This window comes from Melozone crissalis, unplaced genomic scaffold (assembly GCF_028551555.1).
Source record: "Melozone crissalis strain CALT ecotype California unplaced genomic scaffold, PUWL_Pcris_2 ptg000012l_1, whole genome shotgun sequence".
NCBI classification, from domain to species: Eukaryota; Metazoa; Chordata; class Aves; order Passeriformes; family Passerellidae; genus Melozone; species Melozone crissalis.
In genome coordinates this window covers 9770507-9797311 of record NW_026535790.1, presented here as the reverse complement: position 1 = coordinate 9797311, position 26805 = coordinate 9770507, and the positions used below count along the sequence as shown (strand labels likewise).

The window sequence follows — 26805 nt, the reverse complement described above, 5'->3', positions numbered from 1 at the left end:
GTGAACGGGAGAAGAGCTCCGGGGTGGAGAAAACTCTGATGGTTCAAAGAAACACTAAAGTTAAGAAACAAACACTACAGGAAGGAAGAGGAAAGCAAAGGATGCTGCAGCCTCCTGTACTGCAAACTACAGGAATTAATTCAACAACACTTTCACCAGATTCATCTGCTTTCTGAAACCCACGTTCCTAATGTGGACGCATTTCCAGCACCCAGGAAATGCTCCATAAATTCTTCTGCCATCTAGTTCCCATGGAAAACAACTAAAATCTTGTTTCTGCTAATAGTGGCCACAGGATGGAGTACACATCAATTGTATCAGTCACAACCACTGAAAATCTTGCAAAGCAAATTTTCTAAGATCTAAACTGTATTTAGTCTGATAAATATGTTTTGCTACAATGATCAAATCATCAAAACACTACTAGAGAGCAAAAATTTTGCGTGGAGGTAGGCCCCAGTTTGGGCAAGGGACCAAACCACTGCAGTGAGTCAAATGTCCTGGGGACTCAGCAGGAAACAACCCAGACTGGATGGCTTTGCTTCACACAGGAATCATTCTAGAGAATTTCATGGGTGCATCAACCCTCCAAACCACAACTCTCTGCACACCAAAACCATCTGAACCCACAGCCCACAGGACTAGAGCAAGGCAGATGTATTCTCCTCAACCAGCGACTAGAAACTCCTCAGGCAAGACCCACGAGAGATCAGCCAGTTCCCTTTGAGAGAGGTCTGCAATGCTTTTTCAGCTCCTGTACTGGCCTGCAAGACATATGAAGGTCTGGGATACTTTTGGTTCAGATATTTGGATGAACAGGCCTGGAAAGTCCTTGCCTATCTTGTTAGATTTTCTGTCTCCCTTCAAAATGAAATGGCATGTGATGGCAAAAGCTGGGATGTACAAGCAAGCAGTTTGAAAGGGAGGTTATTGTTTGTAGCAGGGCAAGTGGGTGATATCCTGTAATAAATGTTAAGCAGTGCCTTTGGTGATGCCCAGAGAGGGAGGATTGTTACTGTGCTCCTGCTGCACGGCCATAGATCATGACAGGAAAGACCTCCTCCTTCCTTACACCTCGGGCAGGGCATTTACTGGTGGCAAAGGACAACTCCAGGCAAAGGCTGGATTCCCTCACTCCGGCTGCAGCCACAGCTCACTCGGAGCAGCCGGACAGATGGACAGGCTCTGCCTGCACGAGCCCTTCCTCAGGGTCACTGCATCATGGAATGGGTCAGGCTGGAAGGGACCACAGCGGCTCATGGTTCAACCTTCTGGCTGAAGCAGGGTTGTTCTAGAGAGCATGGCACAGGATGGCATCTAGACAGTCCCTGAGTATCTTCAGTGCAGGAAACTCCACATCTCTCTGGGCAAACAGTGACAGTGCTTGGTCATTGAACGGGAAAGTTGCTCTTTTTCATGTTCAGGTGGAACGTCCTGTATCGGTTTCTGCCCGCTGGTTCTCGTTCTATTGCTCAGCACCACCAAGCAGAGCCTCCTCCTGACAGCTCTTTCGATATTTCTGCCCATGGGTGACGTCCCCTCTCAGTCGTCTCTTCTCGAGGCCGAACAGGCCCAGCTCCCTCAGCCTTCCCTCACAAGATCCGCTCCAGTCCCTTGCTCGGCTCTGCCGCCCTCCCTGGAGCTCCCGCAGCAGCCGCCCCGGCGCTCCCCAAGCCGGGCCCCGGCGGAGCCCCGCGGTCCCGGCCCCGCCGCCCCGGCCGTGACGCGCCCGGCCCGCGCCAATGGCGGCGGCGCTCGGAGCCGGTGTGGGCGCGGCGCTCCCCGCCGGCCGCGGCTCCGCGGGGCCGCCTTGCCGGGGCGCGGCGGCTCCTTCCGCCGGGAGCGGCGCCGGGCGGCGGGAGGCAGGTGAGGGGCGAGCCCTGGGCCGGGCCGGGCAGGGCAGGGTGGGTGGAGGTCGGGCCCCTGCCGCCCTTCCCAGCGGTTCCAGCGCCGTCGGTAGCAGTGGCGGAGCCGTGGGGAGGTGCCGGCACCTCCGCGCAGCCCCCGCGGGGAGGGCGTGGGGGGCGCCCGGGGCGTTTCGGCGGAGCCCCGCGCCCGCCTCTCGCCGCAGCCCGCGGGGAGCGGGGCTGTGCCCGGCCCGGGCCGTCCCAGAGGAGCGGGGCTGTGCCCGGACCGGCGGAGCGGGGCTGTGCCCGGCCCGGGACCGTCCCAGAGGAGCGGGGCTGTGCCCGGCCCGGCGGAGCGGGGCTGTGCCCGGCCCGGGGCCGCCCGCGGCCGGTGGCGCCGCAGCCCTGCACGGCTCCTAAGCCGATCCGGCCTTAATGCCCGGGCCCCGAGCGGCGCTGCCGGGCGCGGTGCGCGCTTTGCCGCGTCCGTGGAGCGCTCCGGGATCCCCGCGGGCTCCGAGCGGCGCGGCCGTGGCCGGACGGGGGTACCGGAGGAGTCCCCGCTCGGTTCGTGTGACACCGAGCAGAAATGTGTGCGCGGTGTGCCTCGGAACACGTCCAGTCTTGGGGTGGTTCACATCCTGCCACCGCCACGGCCTGAACTCGGGGACAGGGCCCTGCTCTCCCGGGGAACGTCATTGCTTTTATTATGTGCAAGGAGTCGGGATATTTTTCATTAATTCTATAGCAATCAGTGATGCGCCAGGCCACTGGAAATTTTAATTACCAATATGTTTTCTTCATTGAAGCATTTCTGAAATTACCTGGCTGCGCTGTGGGATGAGGAATAATTCAGCAGATCAGGTTTTTTCCAGGCCCCTGAGATTACTTGACAACTTCTGCCTTCACTGAAAAGCACATAAATCAGCAGCAGTGAGAATCCTTCAAAGTTGGGCAATATCTGTCATCATCTTCTGCAGCACAGCCAGTGCAAAGGGGCCTAAAGTGAAGTCTTTAAAGTTTATAATCCCATATGCATTTGGGATTTTCCCATGATTTCCCCAAACACTGTCTCAAAAGTTCAGATGAAGGAATATGTAGAAACTCTCACTTGTCTTGGCTGCTTTGACTATTTTAAACCAGTTGCACTAACCTGGATTATTTTAGTTGTCCCCTCTATGTTTTTCTTAACTTCATAATATTTGGAATTTTCATCACCTTTTTCCATACTGTTCCAGGTACTTTTCTGCCTGCCTGGACTGTCATTCCAGGTACAGGCCTTCATTTATACCTTTGTCCATCTTTAAGAGACCCAAGCATCACTTTTCTTTGTTACCTGGCTAGGTAGCTGTCATTGTTGCATTATCTATAATGCTTCCTTCACTCCAGACTCTCTGGTATTCTGGTTACTTAAGATGAAGTGTATAATATTGTCTTCTGTTATAAACACTGTTTTGGAGAATTTTAAGTGCCAATACTGAGGGGTTATTTTCACAGCCTTTATTTTCCCAGTGATACCCACACTAATTTTCACCTCCTCTTCTTTTTGTTCCATTATTCCATGTTATGTCCTTCTGTACTCCATCATAGGAAGATATAAAGAAGGTAAATGGCTGATCCAAGAGCAGACAAAGATTCATGCCTTCAAAGTCCCAGCAACAAAGAGGGGAAATGTTGAAAACCAGACGATTCATCTTAGTTATGCTACAACTAATAGGAGAATTTTGCTCATGACCTTCCCCTGGTATCACTGATTCTCTGCTACTATGTGTTTTCTTATCACTGTTACGTGTTCTTCACCCGTTGGATCCAGGTTTTTATGTACTTAGCAGCAGCAATTCTATGAAGCAAAGACTCCTGATATATTCTCCCTGGGATCCCAGAGGAATTTCCTGTGCTGTTCTTTGACACTGACCCAGCTGTGTGAGATTCTCCACAGTTTCACCACTGCTATTCACATAGAGAGTGCAAGTCAGTCCCTGTGTGCCACCTCTTTTATCAGAAAGCAGGCAGGCAGCTCTCCTTAGGCTCTTGCATCAAAAGCAGAGTTGCCATTTGACAGCAAAGCAGCAGTGTTCCACACCCACTGCAAGCAAGAATTCCTCTTCTATTGTGTTGGATCTGAGTCCCCTTCCCTCCTTTCCTCTCCCAGTTCCCTACTCCTTAATTAAAGGAGCTGAAGGCAAATTTCAAAATATTCATTAGCAATTCTGACTGTCAAACATACAGAACTACCAAGATTTGTCTGTTTTGATGGCAACCAGAAGGTCAAGTGACAGAAATACCCTGGCCTTTCTTGGCTTCTGAAAGGACTGATGTGCACCTGCCTCACCCCTCTGAGAAGGGCAGGGCTGCAGTGCCCAGAAAATGACAGGTTATTATGTGACAGAACCAGAATGGAACTCAACCAGGTCTCTGCTGCCAAACCATGCTCTGTGTGTACTTAAACTCATCACACCTACGTATAAAGATCCTGAAGTTGGATCTGCTTCAGAATGCTTTGAAAGAGCTTTCCTGGCAGAGGCAGGCAGGATGTCCATGGTTTAAATCCAGTGTGTGCTTTTGGAGAAGCTCCCTTTCACATCCTTGCCTTTGTGCCAGTGTAGGTGTGTTGTTCCACAGAGAGGAGGCTGAGAAGGAGGATCAGGGGATGTCAGGGCTTTGTGGAGCTGAGATGAGCAGGGTGTGCAGCACCAGCAGCATTAGCAGACCCTGAGAGTGGAGCTGCCTGCTGTGGGATGGTCTGTGCTGCTTCATCCCAGTTCAGAACTGATGTCTGTCCCCAGCCTGCCAGAGCTGTCCTGTTTATTTCTGAGCTCTTGTAGCATGCACAGTAGAAAGCTCTGGTAGAAAGGTCTTTCTTATGGCTTTTCAGGGACATCTGAGAGGTATTGGCTGCACAGCTCTGACAAAGAGGTCTGGCTGCCAGCTTTGCACAGGCTCTTTTTAAAAAGTCATCCCTTACATCTTTATTTAATTTGACTGATGATGGCTCAGAGTGTAACTGATCTGCAGTAGATTCAAGATCCATTTTTGTACCCATCATTTCCAGCAATAACCTTGTTTTTGCCTTTCAGATATGGCCATGCCCAGTTCCCTCTTGTGGGCTGTTGACATTTTTGGGAGGGTTTACACTCTCTCCACTGTTGGCCAGTACTGGGAGCTGTGCAAGGACACCCAGCTGGAATTCAAGAGGGTCTCTGCTGTCAAACAGTGCTGCTGGGGAATAGCCTGTGACCACCAGGTGTACACCTACGTGTTCTCAGGAGATGTTCCCATCAGATACCAGGAGGAAACCTATGAGAACCAGGTATGACAGGTACAGCACCTCTCACACAGCCACTGCTTGGGCTGACAGCATCTCCTACATCAGCTGTCTCATGTGTTTTTGTCACAGGAGGATTGATCAGTTTTATTTGTTTTCATTTTTTATCAGAAGTTTCTGAAGAGTACATATATGTGCCAAATACCAGGTTATTCTTGGAGTATTTAAATTCCCAAAGGAGTTACGCTTCCCTGTTCCTAGCAAAAGCAATGCCAGTGTGAACTGCAGCCTAATCTGTGTGAGCCATTTCAGACTAGAACATTCACCCTTTTCTGAGTGGTTTCCATTTCTCCTTTACTTAGTGACAAATACACAATCCCCTTAAGAAAATGTCCCATGTAATTTCCATGCAACAAAGATTAGAAATATATTATATAGGATCATATATTCTGATAATATATTATCAAAAATATATTATTATTTAAACAATGCTACTTAGTGTTCCAAAACTTCTCTAATACAGGCATAACTTTCCATTAAAGTACATTTCCAAATTTTGCACAGAAGTGTTAAGGTCATCATTTCTATCTGATGCACTTCAAAATAATTCTTTAAAACAGTGTTTTAAAGGAAATTTACCAAATTGGGTTGTAAGTTAACCAAAAGTTAATTCAGAGAGAAATTTGATTAATTTTCTTGAGCACATTTCTCTGATTTCTAATGGGCAATAGAATGAATATAAATTGGGAAGAGATATTAACTTACCTGCATGGGCAAAAGTACCACGAATTAATTTTATACATTATTTAATATTGATACAGCTTTTCAGCCATTTAATTTTGTTCCTTTTATTGTGTAAACATGTTCTTTAAAAATGCAAAATTTAAAATTTTATTTGTTACTTTAAAACTCTCATTTTGTTTGTTCTAGGTAATGAAACCACAAAAAGAAATACTCTACAAGAGCTAGCAATGAAGAAATTAAACTGAAGTAGTTTGCAGATAATGTGCAAGGCAATTCAGCCAGATTTCTAGTAACAGCAAATAATATTTTGTGTAAAGATTATAGACAGATTTTGCACCACTCATTTTCCACGTGCCCTAAAATGTAAGACAGTATTACAAGACAGATTTTGACAGTATTTCTATAGTATGTAGGAGTGTGGGAGGGAAAAAATGACAGTATTGGTGAAAATCCTTGTGTTATCACTTCTGGAACTGATTCAAGGCAGATTAGGGAAAAAATATAAGATCCAAGGGAGATTTGCTGATACAGTTCTCTCACCACTGTTCCTGGCAGAGGCAGTGCTGTTTATCTAGTGCAGACGAGATATGAATCATCTTTCTCTGGGAGTAGATTAGAGATACCAAGGCCATCCATGCAGCATTACCCTAATGCTGCAGTGTCATGGTGCCATACATCACCAAAGAAAAAGCCCAGTGCCTGGTAAAATATAGCATCAGATGGTCCTATTTATGTAGCTGGACATGACTTGGTTGGGACAAGCTCTGCAGTCAGCCCTTTTCTGATATTTAAAAAAGCTTCCTCCAAAGGCTGTGTCAGGGAGGGGCTCATGGAGTGGGCACTTTCTCATTCACCCCAGGAATTTATTCCTCTTCTACTGCAGAAAATAAGAAACATGTCATGACTCCCTGTAGATGTGCAATGAGATAATGTGACCTCAAAGAAAATCCTTTATTTATTATTTCTGGCAGCGCTGGAATCCCGTTGGTGGCTTTTGTGAGAAATTACTGCCCAGTGACCGCTGGCAGTGGAGTGATGTGAGCGGGCTAAAACACCAGCAGCTCGATAGTTTCACACTGCCTTCACCACACTGGGAGTGGGAGTCTGACTGGTATGTGGATGAAAATATTGGAGGGGAACCAACAGAGAAAGGGGTAGGTGAACAATACCAAAAAGAGATCTATTCTGGGAATCCTTACTCTGTAAAATGGAAAGAACTTATAGAAGTGTAAAAAAGTCTGTAAAAATAAAACTTTCCATAGATACTTCTTTCTGGGAAATAGCTCAACTCTAATACAACAGAAAGAAGGATCTTGTTTGAAGAATTTTGAAGTCTATAGGAGCTTCTGTAGAAGCTTTTTTCTTTTGATCAGGCCCCAAAATCCTGGCAACTGAATGCCATTGTTATTTAAGGTCTTTATATGAAGAAAGTAAAATGTTTATTGTGTCTTGTTTGTTGTGTGTATATCACCCAGAGGAATTTGGGCATGATTCATAAATCATTCATGGAATTAGCTGATCTGTTAATGAGGGCTCTGGAGACACACAGAGTGACTTGTACTGTGACTCTTGTGCAGAATTGCTCTGAGTTATGACTTCAAGCTTTCCCTTGATCCTGTTTTTCATACAAGGAAACCTCTGTTTGCAGGGCTGGACTTATGCCATAGACTTCCCCAGCACCTACACAAAGGATAAGAGATGGAATTCTTGTGTCAGACGCAGGAGATGGATCAGATACAGGAGATACAAATCACGGGACGTTTGGGCAAAGGTTCTGGATCTCTTTTACATACTAAATAAACTGATTGTCTGAAATAATCAATTAGAAGTGCAGGGAAGTTAATTTTTTATGACTTCTCTGGAAGTCATAGCTAGACTTGGATTCTTTCACTTCCAACTTGCAATTCTTGTAAGCATAAATGGAAAGCTGGGATTTTTCATGGAAACCTATGGTCATAAGGTGCTAAATCTTATGTGATGCAATTAGAGATGGATGCTCAGCTCCTTTGCAAATTTCAGATCAACTTTTTAACTTCCTTTGGTTTTGTGACAAGGCACTCTCATTCAAGGTGGCACCTGCCTTGCATCATTCACAAGCTATGTGCTTTATCTGTGTGAATAAGTGTTCTTTAATAATTGTTGTTCCATTCTAAGAACATTCAAAATTTGTCATTTGTGATCTTTCAGCTTTCCAATTCTGTATGCACTGTTCTGTGAGTAAAAACTTCCTTTAGTTAAGGTGCAGAATACAGATTTCTCCATGCTGCCTTGGCAGCATTTCCCCTCTCTGCATATGGAGGCCTTGAGTGAGAGGGAGAATCTCCCTGCTCAGCCACTCTAGGGGTGATACAGAACCAATCTGCAAGACACAAGTTGTGCCACCAGCCAAGCCAGCTGTTTGCAGTGTCTCCTCTCCTCAACCTTCCTTCTCTTTGCTGCAGATTGTGTCCCATGATGAACCAGACCAGCTGCCAGACCCCTTCAATGACATCTCCATCGGAGGCTGGGAGATCACGGACGAGCCTCTCGGCCGCCTCTCAGTGTGGGCAGTTTCTTTGCAAGGAAGGGTATGTGTGTGTTCCTTGAGTTTTCTAATAAAAAATACTAGTTAAAAGGAGTTAAATACTTGTATAGCAAGGCAAGATTGTTATTGTCTTACACTGGTAAGGAGATGCACTGCTTGTGCATCTGGCAGAGGATGAAAAGCTGCTTTGGGGTTGCATTATGTAACAACTGGTGTTGTAAATGGAAAGGCTTAGTACTTCTAGGGTTGTTGTTTTATGGAAGCCTTTAACCTCTATGAACAGGTGAACCTTAAAAACTGGGGCTCAGTAGTAGTGTATTATGTCTTGAAAAATGCCCAGAATGCTGACTGTGGTGCTGGGAACCAGGAGAAGGAGCCTGACAGAGGTTCTGGTAAAGCATTGTGCTGTGCCTTTGGGGTGGAGAGACAGGGATGATACAAGAGTTTACAAAATGGTTCTTCAAAGACTTACTGATTGGAAAGTGATTACCTCCTGACCTAGCAATGTGGCATCCAGCTCTGACATGTTTTCATTTTATTTTCTATTGAAAACTATATATCTTTCTCTGTGGTTGTTGTTGGTTTTAAGCCTCCATGGGGTCTCCTCTTTTGCTCAGTCGTGTGAAGATTTGACTCTTACTTTTCTTCCTTCAGTCTTCCTTCATACAGCATGTATCTAATATTCCTTTGTGTCTAGACACTTTCTAACTTGTGGTGGCAGAATGTAATACTTTTTAACCATAGCTTTCAGTCACATATGGCACAGCCTGGAGAGGCAAGCAATCCTGCTTACATTGTTTAAAATAAAACTCCCTATTCCTCATACTTTCTAGGAATACATGACAAACATCCCAGTCTAAAGCCTTACTTGACTGCCACTGTAAAATGCTTTTATTTCCCAAGTGGAAGTCCCCAGGGAAATAAAGTATTCCTAAAAACGAAGATTCAGCACTCAGCAGTCATGCTGTGGAGCATTTATATGACTACCATAGGATGCTTTCTATGTTTGACCTTTCTATTTTGACTGTGATCTACAGAAAATTGCAGTCCAAGACTAACAAATGGCTGAATGTCACCAAAGGCTGCACAGAGAATGGAATTTTTCCCCCATATTGTGACAAGCTGTGTTCAGTGAAAGTGAGGCCAGGCTCTCAGCTAACAGTAACACTTTTGTTATGTATTTGTTCACTCTAGGTTTATATAACATGCCCTGAAATACACTGAAGTGGTTTAAATGTTGAAATATACACAGAACTTGTAGCAATAGGTTACTGCACCCAATCCAGATGTAGTTCCATGACAAAAGCTGCTCTGTAGAACAGCCTCCTCCCTTAGTACATAAGGAAATAGCTTCAACTGCATAATCAACATTTAAGAAAACATACCTTTAAAGGTCACAGTGCCATTCACTACATAAAAGAATCCTCTTGTTAAAGGAGAGCTGTTCTTTCCAGTTTGTCTTTACTCTTGTCTCAATGGTTTCATTGTTGTAGTGATATTTTTTCCTTATTTTAATTGGTTTTGTTTTTTTAAACTTGTCTAGGTATGGTACAGAGAAAATGTCTGCCATCACAATCCAGAAGGTTCCACATGGTCCTTAGTCACCACTCCTGGTGAAGTTGTGCAGATCAGCTGTGGACCCTATGACCTCCTCTGGGCAACTCTCTGGGAAGGGCAAGCTATTGTGAGAGAAGGAATTGACAGGAATAACCCTCAAGGTAAAGTTTCTTAAATCTGGCTGGAAACCCCTTTGATTTGTAGTGTTGGATAAGAAACTAACCTACAGTGCCTCCTGGGTTCTGTCTTTGCAGGAGTTTCCTGGAGCACTGTGGAGTCTCCAAGCTCTGAAAATGGGATCATGCACGTCTCTGTGGGTGTTGATGTGGTGTGGTGTGTCACAAAGGATAGAAAAGTAAGAGGGCTCATGTTCTGCTTTTGCTTTTTCCTTCCCTTTCCCTGTCTGCTGCTCTCAAACAGGAGTGTAACTTGCACGGGAAGCATTGGTGATTTGAACTCTCCGTCCCCATGGTTTGGGGAATTCTGGCTCCCCTTGCTGTTATGGGAATGCTCTGTGGTTTGTGACTCTGTGGTTTCTTTTCTTTTGGAAGGAATTTTCTAAACCCAAGTCAGACAGATTTGGCAGGTGGATGGAGATGTGGGTGGGGATTGCATGAGGAGCCTCTTCTAAGGGATAATTAAGCATCAAAATTGAAGTGACTCCTGTTTCCACAAAGACTGAATTTTACATCAAAAGCAGTAGGGGGAGTATTCTCATCTACACTTTCCTGCATGATGCTATTTTATCTTCCTACTGCAACTGTTCCCTCTTCATCAGTCTTTTAATGTGAGGGTTTTGGTATTTAATTAGGTGAGATATCTCTTATGTGGATGTGTGATTACTTTCTTACTAGAGTTTTAACTTAGAATGATGGAATGTCTTAAGTTGGAAGGGACCCATAAAGATGATAGAGTCCCACTCCCTGCTCCTTCACACTGAATTCAAAGCCAGGCCTGAGCTCTGTGCTTGTGCAGCAGTTCTGTTGAGTTTCTCTGCTTTAGTGAGTCAATACTTGCCAGCTGAGCCATGGTAACAGGCTGTGCCCAGCCTGCTCCATCTGCCACATAAATCCACTGTAATAAATGGAGATAGGCTGGTGCATTTTCCTTCAGATCTGCCACAGGGCAGTCAAGCATCCTGATGTTATGGGATTCAGCCAACAGCTTCTAAGGGAGCTGCTTGCTGCTGTGACTGTATGGATGTATGCTACATACACAGGGAACTTCTTCCAGGTGTCCAGCCCACAGACACTTTCAGATTGGTAAATCAGATCTAAGGGGAGACAATTTAAAGAGCTGTACTGCTAAAGACATCCTCCTGACAGTTCCCTCTGGCAGCTCTGCTTCTAGGGTTTGAATGTAAGAACACTATTTAGGAGTCCATTCAGAGTGATCAAAACCAGCCTATGTGGTGATAGTAATAGAAAGTATTTTTCCAAGAGCATAGAAGCTAACTCTGTCACAGGAAGTCCTACAAAATGTCTCCTTTTTTGGCTTTTCTGGCAGCAGGTGGACACACAATGTGGGTACTATTGGGTGAACTGTTTATCTGATAAAGAATCAAGGAAGTAATTAATTTCTTAAGACAATGTGGCAAGTCAGTCTTAGAGGTTAAGACTAATCCACTAAAGAAACTAAATTCCTGCTAGAGCAGAAGGACAAAAATTTACTTTCTGTTGTTGTTGTAGGTGTGGTTTAGAAGAGGAGTGAATTCACATAATCCTTGTGGGACAAGTTGGATTGAAATGGTTGGAGAAATGATGATGGTAACTGTAGGCTTAAACAACCAGGTAAGAGAGCAGAGGAGCAGCTGAGAGAGTATTTATATTTACATTCCCCTCTAAAGGAATGTTACCTCTAAGGGTATGCTCCTTCTAGTGCAGAGCTGTTCACAGTGAGGAGGGCTCTCAGCAGTGCCAGTAGGGCTGGCTGGACAAAGGGACCCTGGGCTTAAACTGCTGGGAGGGAAAGAGGCTGAATTCTGGAATTCTGCACCTGAAGGTGACAGCCAGTACATCTTGTATGGCACGGGGAGGTGCAGACTGGTTTTGGTACAGAATTTTGTTCTGTATCTACAGTGTCAGCATTAAGGAAGAACACAAAAGGAAAATGCTGTGTCCAGCAGTTTTCTGTGCTCAATTCTGCTCCACTGCACCTTTTTTGTATCTGATACCTGCTGCATTGCAAGCCACTTCCCTCACCAAGCCCTTTCCTCCCTAGGTCTGGGGAATCGGCTGCGATGACAGAGCGATTTATTTCCGTCAAGGTGTCACACCAAGTGAGCTCAGTGGGAAGACGTGGAAGGCAATTGTGTCTGGCAGGGAGAGTGACAGATCTCAGACTGGGAGCTCAACAAGTCTCCTCAGGTACTTCATGAAATACCTGCTCAAGACTTTGTACAGTAAGGGTTTCAATGCTAGGAGATATTTCTTTACATTCAAGGGGTACAGACAAGGAGGAGTGGGGAAGACATCTCTAAAAATTATGTATGCCAAAAGGCAATTGCATTTTTGCCATTAAAATTAACAATAAGCAGCAGTTGTTGCACTCAGAGAAGAATCTGAAGCTCCCACATTGGAATTCACTGCATGCTTGCAGTAAAGCATGTTCCTCTGGCTTTGCTAGCTCTATCTGGAAGTAGTCTCTAGTAAGAGAAGATGTTGTTTATGAAATACCATGAAGGAGTGTCAACTCCAGTTAGGAATTATCCTGAGTGTCACTGTATGTTTCTTTTCCTAGGGAGGTTCTGTCAGTTACTCCCCCTGCCTGCTGGCCTCTGGGCTGTACCACACATACCAATGGATCTGACTTGTTTGAGCCAGAGTGTGTGCTGAGAAGTTCCTTTTGGCAAAGACAAATCATAAAGTTAATAATGGGCTTTAAAAAATCCCATTTGTTATTTTGTATTCAGAAAATGAGATGTGTTTTCCTGAGAGTTGTAGGCAGCCAACACCACCAATTGTTTGAAAAGATCAGTAAAATTCCTTCCTATGTTTCAGATTTACTAGACCAGTTTGCCAGGTTTGTGTTAGAGTTGTTCCTCTGATGATACAATTTGACATTTAAAAGACAAGTCTGCTGTTTCTCTCCTGCAGTGAAACACTAAGTCAGTTTCTGTGTGTGTGCAATCTAAGGCCTGTGCTGATTTACAATGCTTTGGATGATAATTAATTATCTATTTGTCCTTCAGTGCTGGCTGTTTCTTTACTGATGATATTCAGAACCAAACAAGCGCGGTCATTCAGGGTGATGCAGATCCTTCCTCTGATACAGAGCTGCCCACGAGCCCTGCCAGCCCTGCCCTGCTGGGAGCTGCAGCTGCTGGGAGTGGCCCAGCCAGCCAGGCTGAAACATCTGCACAGCTGCCTGTGGATCCTCTGCACTCTGAGCAAGGAGAAGCCACTGCTGCCTCAGCTAGTAATGGCAAAGATAACCTTGAAATGAATAAATCTCCTGCAAACCCAAATCCTTCTGCAGAACTGCAGTGGATAAACATTGACTTGAAGGAGGCCCAGAAGCATCCAGTGCTGTCTGTGAGCAGCTTTGCAGACACATCCAGCCTCTCCTCCCTGGGCGCCTTCTCGGTGGCAGCTGAGGACCAGTACGGAGCCGATGAGCACCCGCTGTGGGCCTGGGTGTCTGGGGGAGGCTGCCTGGTGGATCTGCACAGCCCACTGAAGTGGTTCACTGCTCCATCAGGTACTGGCCAGTCACCACAGCACACCCCAGTTCCACTCACGGCTCAATATGCTCTTTAAGAAAAATGTTGGTTTTTTCTGAGCAAAGCCACTTGTGCTAACCCACTTTCTCTTACTGCAGTTTGTTAATGGGTTCATGTCTGAGCATAGTGCTGCAGTATTTAGCTGTAGAGCATTTTGGGCTTGAGATAAATAAATGTAAAATTGATATTTTCTCTTGAGTTCCTGTAGCAATTTCATAAAGTAATCTGTGCTGGATCTCCATCTCATTTTTAATTGTACTGAAACTGCAGCTTCGGGCAAAACACATAATATCACTGAGCAGTAACAGGAAGGAGTGAAAAGGGCTCTCTTGGGAGGTGCAGATGCTGGCAATAACTGCCTCACTCTGCCATTCCTACTGAAATGGGTAAAATAAACCACGAACTGTGGCATCCCAGGATTTAACAGTCTAACTTGTGATGCAGTATATTATCTAATTATCTTGCAGTATATTATCTAATTATCTTGCAGTTTAGCGACAAAACTCTCATTTTTACAAGGTTATGGCTTTAAAAGCTTCTATATAATCTATCTAGTGATCCTTTTTCTATGAATCATTTACAGAGTTTGGCTGTAATACATTGACTCCAAATGATAATCATTATAAGAATGGTGTTAGACTGGGTTGCTCCAGTCTGGTGTTCTAAGGAGCGCTGTGTTTTACCTTTCACAGAACTGTGCTCAAAGCTCACTGGAGTTTATTGGGTTTGATTCTGTCCCAGGTTTGTCATCATCTGTGCAGTCTCTGTCCCTGTCCATCACTCCTGCACAGACAGCAGCCTGGAGGAAGCAGATTTTTCAGCAGCTCAGTGAGAGGACAAAGCGGGAACTGGAGAATTTCAGGCACTATGAGCAGGCTATTGAGCAGGTAAGCAGTGAGGACATTTATCTCTTATCTTCTAAACACATCTGACAATCAATAATACATTTCTGACATACTGATTTGAGCTTACTGTCAGCTTTATATTCTTGCCCTTATTTCTGTCTGTGACAACTTTCCTGGATTATTAATGTCTGAGCTCCCTGTGGGAAATTAACAGCTTGTCAAAGATGGTGCAGCAGTATTCATCTAAAAGCATTATCAGATAGTTTTGTTGAGGAAGAAACAAAGCATTGGTCAGCATTATTTGGGTACTGTGAGACCTCAGATCCTCAGAGAAATGGTTGCAACAGCAGAACATTGTATGAATTATTCCACCACAAGATGAGGCATCTTAATTGAAACAGTGACTCAAGGAGGTGAGCTTCCCTCTCTGTGGCCATTAGGACTCATTTAACTTGTGTAAATCAATGGTGCAAACGTCAATGGCAGCACATAAATAGCAGCAGTTTTGTTTGATGTTCCCTTTGTTATGACTCCGTGGCTCTTTTCAGATTAATTCATATTGTTGGTCCCTTCATTGCTAATTGCCAAATGACATCTAGAATTATTTGATTAAAAACATTTGGAGTCCAGGGGTTTGATCATGTTTAAAAAAATTATATCAAAAACCTTTAAATTCCAAAGAGAGGTTGTGTTATAACAAGAGCAAACTTGAGTCAGTTATTACCTGTGTGCTACTGCATTCTTGCAGGGTAAAAATGTTACTACTGTTGTACATGTGCTACTCAGTATCTTTTTATCCACTTTTATGAGTTTCCATATGGGAATGTGTGATACAGGTGTATGAATGTATGATGAGGTGTGATACAGACTAACCTGCAGCAGACACAACTTGTGGGCACAAACCCAGCATTTGGGAGAAAGAAAGAGAGTCATGCAGTTTCTTTATTCCTTTTGTGTTTGCCTTGCAGTCAGTTTGGGTTAAAACTGGAGCCTTGCAGTGGTGGAGGAACTGGAAGCCTCATAAGTGGATGGATGTTCGGGTTGCACTGGAGCAGTTCACGGGGAGTGACGGGATGCGTGACAGCATCCTGTTCATCTATTACATGTACCACGAGGAGAAAAAGGTGTGTTCAGCTGCAGACCCCTGGGAGAGCTGCTTTTGGCAAAGGGAAGCCTCTGAAAGGGAAACAGTTTCTTTAAAGGAAGCAGACTATGGCACCTGCTGCTCTGAGGTTTGGCAATTCAAAGGTAACCCGAGGTACCAGCAAACCCCAGGCTTTTCTGGGCTGTGTCAGAGCTGTGTCAGAAAAACGCAGTCACAAACCACTCACATTGCTTAAACCATCAGTTCTGCACTAATTAGGAATTCCTCTGGAAATTCAAAGTGTTCTTGATTGTGAAGAGCTCAGCTTGGCTGGACAGGGTCTTCCCAAGTAGGGTTAATGCCTGCAGGCAATAGGAATCATAGGTAGGGGGAGGCTGGAAGTCTCATTCCCTCTGCGCCAAGAATTGATTCTTTGCTATCCTTGGCAGGAATGCCTTGTTTGTAGACCAGAAGTGCAAAAATGCTGGCTGTGTGGAAGGTTTGCCTTAGTCACAGGTGTTTTTTCTCTTGTCTTAGTACATCCATGTGTTCCTGAATGAAGTGACCATAATAGTTGAAGTGCTGAATGAAGCCAAGCATTCCTTTGCCCTGTACACACCTGAGAGGACGAAGCAGCGATGGCCAATCCGCCTGGCAGCCGCAACAGAGCAAGAAATGCATGACTGGGTAAATCTGGGCATCTCTCATTTCAAGCTGGCTGTATCTGCAATTAAACATAGAATCCAGTCTCTGAAATGTCAGCATTACATTTAAACTCTTGGGGCTACTCATCTGGTTTTTAAGTGTAGGTATTTAAACCATCTGATCAAACTTATGTAGAGGCTACCTGAGGCTTGTTATCTCCTCTGAAGCCTGCTTGCTTTCTGGTGCTGCAGTTATCCACAGCAACACCAATATTGGTTTACATTCTCTTCCTATCTCTGGACATAGATTAGGGTAGGAATGAAATAGGAGTTGAATGAAGTTATTGTGTTCTTCTGCATTGGTAGAAGAACCATTCTCTGTTTTCATTGCTGCAGAGAGTCTTTTGTACAGGCAGACAGGCATAGATGGAGCAGGGGCAAACCTGAGAGATGCTTCATCCTGATCAGCTCCTGCAAACCACAGTAGTCCCAGTGGTTGTATAATAATTTCTGAACCACTGAATTCTAGTGTCTTTTGAGAAAAACCTGCAAATTCACTTTGCTGATTGGCAAGAATGTGCAGAGGTAAAATTCTGTTTTACAATACTGACCATCTCTATGGGAATTTCTGTTCTCACTGTAAATGGAAGCTTTTTTTGCTTCTTGTTTTATAGCTGTCTTTGCTGAACATGTCTTGCTGTGAAAGCAGACGGATTCAAGGCCCTCCTTCTCACCATGCCATTTGGTCAGTCACTTGTAAAGGAGACATCTTTGTTAGTGAGCCAAGTCCTGAGCTGGAGGCCGGACCCCAGTTGATGCCATGTGACCAAATGTAAGAGGCTTCTGAAGCTGTTCTTTCTGCATGGGATGCCACCCAGCAAAGAATGTCCTGTCAGTTCAGTGGCTTTAATGGGCTCTTGGTGTGTGTAGTGCACTGCAGATGTTTCTCACTGACAGGGTTAACGGCTGCCTTTCTACTCATGATTGCATGTGAAGAAATTCACCAAATCATATTTTAATTCTTGGATGCTGGAGATATCCTTGTGATTTCAAAAGCCTTTCTCACTGAGATCCCAATTTTTTAAATTGTATCTTTAATGTCATAAGAGATAGCCTAAACTGAAAGTAAATTTAATCGCTGTAATCAGAATATAATTTGAGCATTCAGTTTTATCTGAGTCAAGAAATCTGAAATTCTCAGTCTTCCATAGACACTGCAGTCCAGGAGCAGTTTCTTGACAGTTTTTATGACAACTGTGGCAATATGGAACTGCAAACTCCTCAAGCAGAACAATGCCATCTGCTTTTTGGGAGCTGTTCAGAGGGAAATGCTTTCAGCTGGCAGCTGCTTTCACTTAGAGATTGCTCAGTGGTTGGACAAGTGAGCAGAGCAGTTGCCTGTGCTGAAGATCATGGGGTTGTTGGTGGGAAAGCTCCATCCCTGCAGGATGTGGTGCTGAGTGCAGTGTCCTTCCCTGGCAGGTTCTGGCGGCAGGTGGGAGGGCACCTGCGGCTGGTGGAGAGCAACAGCCGGGGCGTGGTGTGGGGCATCGGCTACGACCACACAGCCTGGGCTTACACTGGTGGATATGGAGGAGGCTTCATCCAAGGTACAGCTTGGCAGTGATGGAGTTCAAAATGTAATGTCTCCGAGCTTTAGCTTTATTCTAATCCACATTGTTTGTTCCTCACAGGACTGGCCAGTAGTGCTGATAACATTTACACACAGTCAGATGTGAAATGTGTTTACATCTATGAGAACCAACGGTGGAACCCTGTCACTGGATACAGCAGCAGGTTATTTACTCCATTTATTGCATTTATTTACTTTAACACTACTACTGTCAAATGAAACAAGAGCTTTGTTCTAGCTTTGAAGAATTATTACACTTACTGTGTAATACTGTATTACACTTACATTTACTCTGTCTTCTGTCTCTTCCAACATTCATAGTTAACCTGTGGTGGCAGGAGCAGCATTTCTCAATTTTCTAATTTGTAATTATCAAAAATGTCAAAATGTCATTATGGCAAAGTGTTACAGACTTGTGCTTTGTGATTGCACAAAGTGTGCCTACTTGCAGTGTCTTTCACTATTAAGACCAGACAGAAAAGTTATTAGGATCTGTATATTCCTGTACATATTGTGCTAAAAACACTGTGTCCTTGAATAGGATATTTGACCAAAAGTATAGAAAAATATATATCCAATTATATGGCATTCACGTTCCAGTTCTATATGGTAGTGAGGAATATCACTCTACAGAGAAACATTTACAAGGTCCTCAAGTTTGCTATAACTGGAAGCAATTGCACAGATTCTTTCCCACTGTGCTCATCACTCACATGATATTTCTAAATAGAGATTAATGATGGCAGTGTTTTGTGTGTGAAAGCAGGAAGTGCTACAAAAAGGCTTTTTTTCCCTTGCCTTTTAAACTCCCTGTTGTAAATGACCTTGCATTCCTTGTGCACTGTTCCACCACCACAGAGGTCTGCCCACAGACAGATACATGTGGAGTGATGCCTCTGGCCTGCAGGAATGTACAAAGACCAATACCAAGCCTCCTTCTCCACAGTGGTCTTGGGTAAGTTTTGGCTTACAAATTTTTTTACAAAGTCCAGGATTAGGAAGTAGGATGTAAGACTTGAGTTCAAGGGGCCCAGATTTTCTTCTGTTATTTGTTGTAAGATTTAACCTTGTTTTCCCCATTAATAGCTAGCAATAATCTTCCATAGTCAAAAGAATGTTAAGCATTTAGTGAGGTGTTTTGTTTAATGTGACTTAGATAATTTTCTCCTCCTCTGAATTAAAAGATTTGGGTAAAAAATTAAAAAGTATTTCAAGTGTTAGAAGGTTTCTAGCAAGTCATTGCTCTCCAAAAGGGGGAGGTGAATAGAATAAGGGGTGTTCAAGATGCATTAGGTGCTGATTGTTACTGCCCTTTGCCCACAGGTCTCAGATTGGTACATCGACTTCAGCCCGGCGGGCGGCACGGACCGGGAGGGCTGGCAGTATGCAGCTGACTTCCCAGCGTAAGGAAACTCCTCTTCTGCCAAATCCCAGGCTCCAGTCCTCACTCCTTCTTGTTTCTGGTTTGCACATTAACTGCCCTCTGCCAGGGACACAACACTGCCTCATTCCCCCCTTGTTGTGGCCATGCTGATACTTGCAGGGAGGGAGGGCAGCAAGGTGAACTTGGCAAACTGTGACTTGAAGAATTTTAAAATCAGCAGTTGTGCCTGGTGGGCAGATGGAGGCAGTGCTCTCAGGCTGGCACTGACACTGGAGATGCTCTGACATCCTCATGAACATTGTTTACATCTGTTTTGGTAGGTCCTACCACGGGCACAAGACAATGAAAGACTTTGTCCGACGGAGGCGCTGGGCCAGGTGAGGAGCCTCAATATAAATAAGTTTTGAAGTTGAATCTAACTTCTCACTAAGTCTACTTTTGTTATGAGGTCAAGAGTCTTGTCAACAAAACCCAATCAACAAAAGAAAAAGTAAAGAAACCTGAAATAAATAACCCAGCAGAGAAACTGATGGCCTTTAACATTATGTATCTAATTGTAAGTCTCTATGGGTAGTTACCCTATTGGATTTTGTGGGATCTGTAGATAAAAGTCAGACAGTTCTTCTCTATATCTGATTTTCCTTATGGTAAATGATTGAGGAATAGCAGGCACTGGGTATATCAGTACACATTAGATCACTTGTAACTGCTGCTAATAGGCCTTCTATATTAATAGTTTCAATTTATGAATTCCACATACTGAATGCTGGGCCACAGATACTCCAACCCCATTTCAGTCAGAGGAAATGTCCAGGTGGAACCCAGAAAACAGCAAACTGCCACTGTATTCTATAAGCTGAGGAAGTCTGTGCATTCCCTGTTTTTCCAACTTTTCTGTGCTTTCTATACTAGAGCATCTAATAGCTGTACTAATTAATTGCTGTGAGCTCACACACTGCTGGGTTTAGTATTGGTGCTACAAAGTATTTTGCCCCCTGTACAAAAAGCTCTGAAGTGAGTGAGGTTCTGAAGTATCAAAAGTGTTATTTCAGGATATCCAGCAAAACAAACCCAGTAAATCAAAATGGTGACTTGAAATAAAATAAGCAACTTAGAAATACTCTCTAGTCTAAATACTTCCTCTTGTTTTAACTACCCATTGAAGATTGAAAACAAATAGGCTCAGGGTTGGATGTGGTTTTTCAGAACTAGAAAACAGAGCAATGTCCTGATGTTTTTTGAACATTATTCATACATGAAATTGTTGTGGTGAGGATAGAGTCTAACATAAATTTCCCTAATTGACAGCACTACTTTGGTGCAGTTTCCACAGAAGAAGTACACAAAGTCCCAGCATGACTTACCAAGTCTGTCATTTAGAGCTGCTTTACCTCTGCCTACCTCAAGATGCTACATAACCTTTTTAACAGACCAACCACAAAAGAATTGTAAAGTTATTCTTTTAACCAAGACAGAGGAAGGAATGAGCTGGGTGTGGAGCTCTCTCTGGAACTTACTATCCTGCTGCTGCCCAGTGAGTCTGAGAGAGCTATGGAGCAGTGTAGCACCAGTTGCAGACTTCTTGGGTGGTCCTGGTTTTATAAAGCAACTTAAAAAAAACCCCAAACAAACAACAGAAGCTTTAAGAAATCAATATTAGTTCAAACTTTAAAACCTAATTAATTGTTAAAAACCTCTTTCAAATTAAAAATACTAATATTTAATGAAAAGCACTACCTAATGAAAAAAACTTTAGGACTGGAAGTCAACAATAAACTGGGAAACCAGTTATAGAAAGTACATACTTCTGACAGGTTTGGGCTTTTTCTGCTTCAGAAAATGTAAGATAGTCACCAACGGGCCATGGCTGGAAGTGCCTCCTGTTACCCTGTGGGACATCTCCATAATTCCCAGTTCAGATGCAGATGATGAAGAATCAGTAGCACTGTGGGCAATCAGTGACAAAGGAGACGTGCTCTGCAGGCTTGGAGTGACACAGCAAAATCCAGCTGTAAGGCTCCCTGTTTGTTTTTACTGCTTATTGATGTATTTAATGTGATATGCAAGTACATACAGTCACACAGAGCCCTCTCTCAAAGCACCTTGTTATTTTTCATCCCTTTGTGTCCCAGATTTGCAAGTCCCTGTCCATCAGCTGTAGCACAGTTTGCTGCCCACGTTCCTTATAATAGTGCTTCTCTTGCATAATCCACCTGAGCTTGTGCCACACCACCTGCAGGAGCCTCTCTCAGCTCCTGGCCATCTCCTCATGAAGCATTTTACTTCCACTTTCTGCACTGGCAGCTTAGTTCTTCTTTTTTTGTTTGTTTTTTGAAATGGTTGATAACAGGTGTATCCCTCTGAAAGGAATTGCTGAGGAATGGACTCTGTGAAGCATGGTCCCACTCTAGGACCTCAATATCAGTAGGATAAAAACCAGGAAAAACATCTAAGAAAATGCTTTGGTAGAATTTGGAGAAAAACTACAAGAAATTGAAAAATAATTAATTCTTTTTTTCCTTCCTGATCTGTAAGGCTGTGCAGCAGTGAGAACTGGAATACTGTGTCTGGAATGTGAAATCCTGTATCAGCTGATTTTTGCAAGGAATTAAAGAAAAAAAAAAAGAAGACTCTAGTCCAGCTGTTCAGAGACATGTAGATGCCTAAAATGCAGTGATTTTAAATATAAAAGGCCATGGTCCAACTTAGTTATTTTCAAAGAGTTGTATATCCAAATATCTTTGAGGATCGTTTCTGTTCAGTCATAAAGTTATGTAAGATTTATTCTCCAGAACATTTTTCACCATGTGGGTTTTTTCTCATTTGGTAATAATCAACAATATTTTGTCATGGAGGTTTTAAGCACTGCTTCACTATTAATTTCCCATGATTTGTTAGGGAACATCCTGGCTGCACGTGGGAACAGATCAGCCCTTCATTTCCATCTCCATTGGAGCATTTTACCAAGTGTGGGCTATTGCCAGAGATGGTTCTGCCTTCTACCGGGGTTCAGTGTCTCCAAACAAACCTGCAGGTAAGAACTTGGACTTTGGCTTTTGCTCTGCTCCACTGCCATGTCTGAAAAAGTTCAATCTGTTTCACAGAGGCCTTTCCCATGGCTGTGCAAAACTGTGCATACAAATAATGCAATAATTATAGCAGTTCATTGCTATTCACTTGTGTAATTGAAAGTGTTCATTTGTAAAAATTAATCTGTTAAAAATATATGAAGTGTGATGCCATTCACAGCTTTCCTGCACAGCAATGGATTTCAGCTGCAGACATTTCCATACCTAATTCTATTTTTGCAATGCTTAACTCAAGATTTGTGACCTTTAGGTGACTGTTGGTACCATATCCCTTCACCTCAAAAACAGAAGCTAAAGCAAGTCTCAGTGGGACGAACATCTGTGTTTGTCTTGGATAAAAATGGTAAGGGTTTAAAAAACTATTAGTCAGTGCTACAAAAAGTACAGCAGTCTGTACCAGAGTGATTTAAAAAGAAGAGGTTAAGTTAGAACTGGACAGATGAATACTGGTGCTCCAAAGGGAGCAATATTTCCTACTGAAGGATGTGGAGTAGCAGTGCATTAAGTTCTGCTTCTGTAGGCTTGGCTGTTGTATCTGACAGTACCCTGGGTAACAACAATGCAGCACCTCTGCTCTGGGGGGGGAAGACACAGATGAATGGCAGAGAATTGCATGGCTGGGTTTTGTCTGGACTCCTGCTCCAAAACAGATAAATCATGAAGCATCTTCTGTACAAGAAACAAGCCTTTAACAACACATTCAAGGATCTTCATCTCATTTTGTTTTCTAGTGCCTAGTTCCTTATATGAGCATTCTTCCCTAAGAAGTTTTACAACAGAGTATTTGCTATTTTTTATAAGCAGTAACTACAGAAATACAAATTCCAAAGTGGGAGCTTCATTTTGTCCATCTCTGTAACACCTCAGCCAAAACTGCATTTCCCTGCAACACAGAAAGAATTAATTCCTTATTGATGTTGTTGGCAGCACTTCAGACAAGCAGCCATGCTGGGCTGTAACCAGCACTCTCTGTTTCCCAGGCAATCTCTGGTACAGGCAGGGAATCACTCCCAGCTACCCTCAAGGATCCACCTGGGATCACGTTTCCAACAATATCCGTAAGATGTCTGTGGGGCCCCTGGACCAGGTGTGTATTAAGCCTCCTTGTATCTCATGAGTTTATTAAAAATTATGTAGAATATACTTTAATAATTCAATGTTCTTCAGTCTTAGTTTTGTTTAACTTCATTGCACAAAATGTTGGTCTAAATGTTGGAATCTGATAGCAAGAGAAAAAATCATACCAATGGAATAGTGATACAGCCAAGCCCTCTGCTGCAAAAAGCCTCATTACTTTTTTTTCCCATTTTTTTAATAAGGCTATATATTTTAAAAAGGCTTTTTATATATTTAATCTATTTCCTGCCAAGTCTTATCTGGCAATGTTTTAATTACAACACTGCTCTGTAGTTTGTCTGGATGTCTCTCTGCCTAAATGAAAGCATTTTCAGCCTATTGAAGAACAAGCCTGATTTTTGAAAGGGGTCAGACAGAGATTTGACATCTGGGAAGAGCAGCACATTTTACTGCCTCTCTCTGCTTCCTTGAGGTGTGGGTGATAGCTGACAAAGTGCAGGGCAGCCACAGCCTGAGCTGTGGGACCGTCTGCCACCGGACTGGTGTCCAGCCCCTGGAGCCCAAAGGCCTCTCCTGGGATTATGGCATTGGGGTAAGTGCTGGGGGCACACAACTGCCTGAAGTTGTACATCCCAATGTCTGTGGGCTCACAGAAAAAGGGAAATGCCATCCTGCCCAGCTGGGCAGCATTGGAAAGCTTGGATATACCTGTAGGAAATTGATATTTTCCTCCAGGTTTATTATAATGAAGTTATAATGGGCTGTGCAGTCATAGCTGGGAAGTTATTTGCATTTGATAAGTATTCATTTTAAACAGGTAATTTAAAAGTTACAATGAAAAAACTAGTGGAGTAAGAGTCATTTAAAAGAAAGTGGATTCTTTCCTGGTCTGCACATGATTATTCCTCATTGTTGCACCCTGTAATATTCTCAATGCTTTGAGAAAGGCTATTTCAATGTTTTGCCACCTTTCAAATTGGGGGAACATCTGCAGTGGCTCTGTTATGAATGCCTGACCCTACTAATCTCAATTCTCAATGTGATAAAAAACAATCCTCAAGTTTACCACTATAACTCCCTGTCAGGGAGGTTTGCTGTGTTTTGTTTCATTTTACAAGGAACCCTTTTTCTGATTCAGAGCAGGATTACTTTCCTCATGAACAAACAGAACAAACTAGCAGTGCACATAAAGCATCACATCACACACAGCACTGACAGGGTGATGTTTCTCCTTTTGAGTTTCTGTGTCCCTTTTTCAGGGTGGGTGGGAGCACATTACAGTCAGAGGAAATGCAACAGAGGCATCTCGGGGTGCTGTGCCTGACACTGCAGAGGAAAACCCAGCAGCATCGAAGGAGGGAGAAGATGAGGAGAGTAAAGGGAAAACAGAACACTCTAAGACCCCTCTGATGGTCAGTGAAAGTCAAGAATTGGACAGAAATTCTGTTAACTGTTAAATTGTTGCCATCTATGTGTTGCTAACAAGCAGTAGGCAATAGTTGGAAAAGAAATAGATGCCTACTGCTTGGAGAGAAAAACATTTTTGTGCTACTAATATGTTTGACTGAATTGGACTTTGCAATGGGGTATTTTAAGTACTGAATCCTTCTAATGCATCTTGAGTAAAATGTGACTTGATAGAGTTCATAGTTTTGTCAAAGCAGGCAAGGTTTTTAACCACAATGTATTTCTGACCCTTTATCATAGCTGCTACACACCATGCAAATGTGAATATCTGCACCCATGATCACTGCATTTACTTCTATTTTTTATGCTCCCTACATTTCTCTCATATTCACACATCTTGCACGCTGTCCTTGAGATTCATCTTTGAGCACAGATGAAAATGTTGTTTCAATTTGAATGAATGCAGGCAAACACAGCTGGTCCTGTTTGTAGAGGCCCTTACACAGGCACAGAGCTCTGCATGTCTAAGGACAGACTTGGCTCAGGCTGTTCTTGCTCCCATCAGCAAATTCAAATTCTGCACAACTCTGCTTAGGCTGCAGCTAGCAGGCAGGGCCAGTTTTTGCTGTCTTTTCTCACAGGGTGTTAATGAGGCAGCAGAACCCCTGGTTTCAGGGAGCCACTGGAGAGCCCAGGCCTGCTCAGTGGGGCTCAGCTCTGAACTGTCACTGCAGGCACTGGGAAATCACGTTCTGTCTTCAGCTGAACTGGAACTGGGACAGGTGAGGGACACAGATGCCTTCCTAAGGAGGCTGGAAGGGACAGGACTCTGGAGGCTGTTCCAGATCATTGCAAATTATGCTCTCCTACTGTAGAAGTTAAAGGAAGGTCTTAAACTGACTTTACAGTAGTAAAAATGCAAAACAACTTTACTGACAGCAGTGGAGTTTGCCAGTGTACACTGATGGCAGTTCAGAATGATGAAGCTCTGCTCTTCATTTTGAGTAAGTGATTTATCCATCCCTTTTTCCAACATGAAATCACTTTTTATTCTCAAGAAAAAGCTTTTTTTCCTGACTTATTTATCACAATTGGACAGTTTACATTCATTTCTCCTCTGTGTGTGTGACTGTACATGAAGCTATTTTTATATGATAAACAGTTTGGTGTGGTCTCAGTACTGTATTTGTAGAAGTAAAACTTATGTTTGCACGTATTTAAGGAATATATTTGGTATTTAATGCCAAGGAAAGCACTGTTTCCAAGTCCAAATGTGAATGAAGACTGAAGATGCTTTACTGTTAAAAAAAGAACCTGTTGATCTTTCCAGTATGTGATTAGAGATTTCTGGTTTATACATTCATTGTGGGAGAAGCATAAATCATGTGTTGCATTAATTACCGTAATAGGTTTTGCATAACTTGCACAGTATCTTGTCCAAATAAATAACTTTATTACATGTATTTTTAGAGATTTATTAGAATTGTATTTTTCTCTGCATTGTATCAAGATTTTTCCTTTTAATAGTCAGTGTTTACATCTCCAACAATCAACCTGATTGCATACAATAAGCTTTATAATGTACCTTTGCATTTTTCCCTACATTGCCAAGTTTCACTGACTTTACTGTAAAAAACTGGGTTTAAGTGAAAAAAAAAGTTATAAGTTGTTTATGTTTGAGTACTAAGTATTTGCCTTCTAAAATATTATTTAGAAAATTATTTAATTTAAAAATATAATGTTATTGTTGTGGCTAGTTAATGTATGGAAAAGTGACTTTAAACTGAAGCAATTTTGAAAAATAAAAGTAATTTATCAGAAAAACATGCTTCTTACAAAATCCCTCCTGACATGTTCAAGAACAGAGCACTTTGTACTTTGCTACACTGTGGAACCAGCAGCTGTAATTCCATAAAAATGCCTGTGTCCAGAGCCTGACTGTCCCTTGGGGATGGAGTGTCCAGGGAAGGGGTGACTCTCACCT

The 26805-nt window shown here is 43.2% G+C and overlaps 1 protein-coding gene across 1 annotated transcript; it reads left to right on the top strand.

Moving 5' to 3' along the window:
* The first annotated feature begins 1798 nt into the window (after positions 1-1798).
* On the top strand, positions 1799-25338 carry TECPR1 (tectonin beta-propeller repeat containing 1). The gene is made up of 25 exons (XM_054270861.1): positions 1799-1866; positions 4925-5157; positions 6828-7010; positions 7505-7627; positions 8298-8423; positions 9924-10098; positions 10192-10292; positions 11626-11727; positions 12158-12303; positions 13128-13636; positions 14400-14545; positions 15472-15627; positions 16125-16274; positions 16906-17063; positions 17714-17841; positions 17926-18028; positions 18723-18819; positions 19188-19267; positions 19569-19625; positions 21085-21259; positions 22147-22282; positions 22588-22680; positions 23318-23424; positions 23887-24006; positions 24674-25338. Exons 2-25 carry the CDS (start codon positions 4927-4929, stop codon positions 24869-24871), a joined length of 3600 nt encoding a protein of 1199 aa, XP_054126836.1. The 5' UTR covers positions 1799-1866; positions 4925-4926; the 3' UTR covers positions 24872-25338.
* The last annotated feature ends 1467 nt before the right edge of the window (positions 25339-26805 follow it).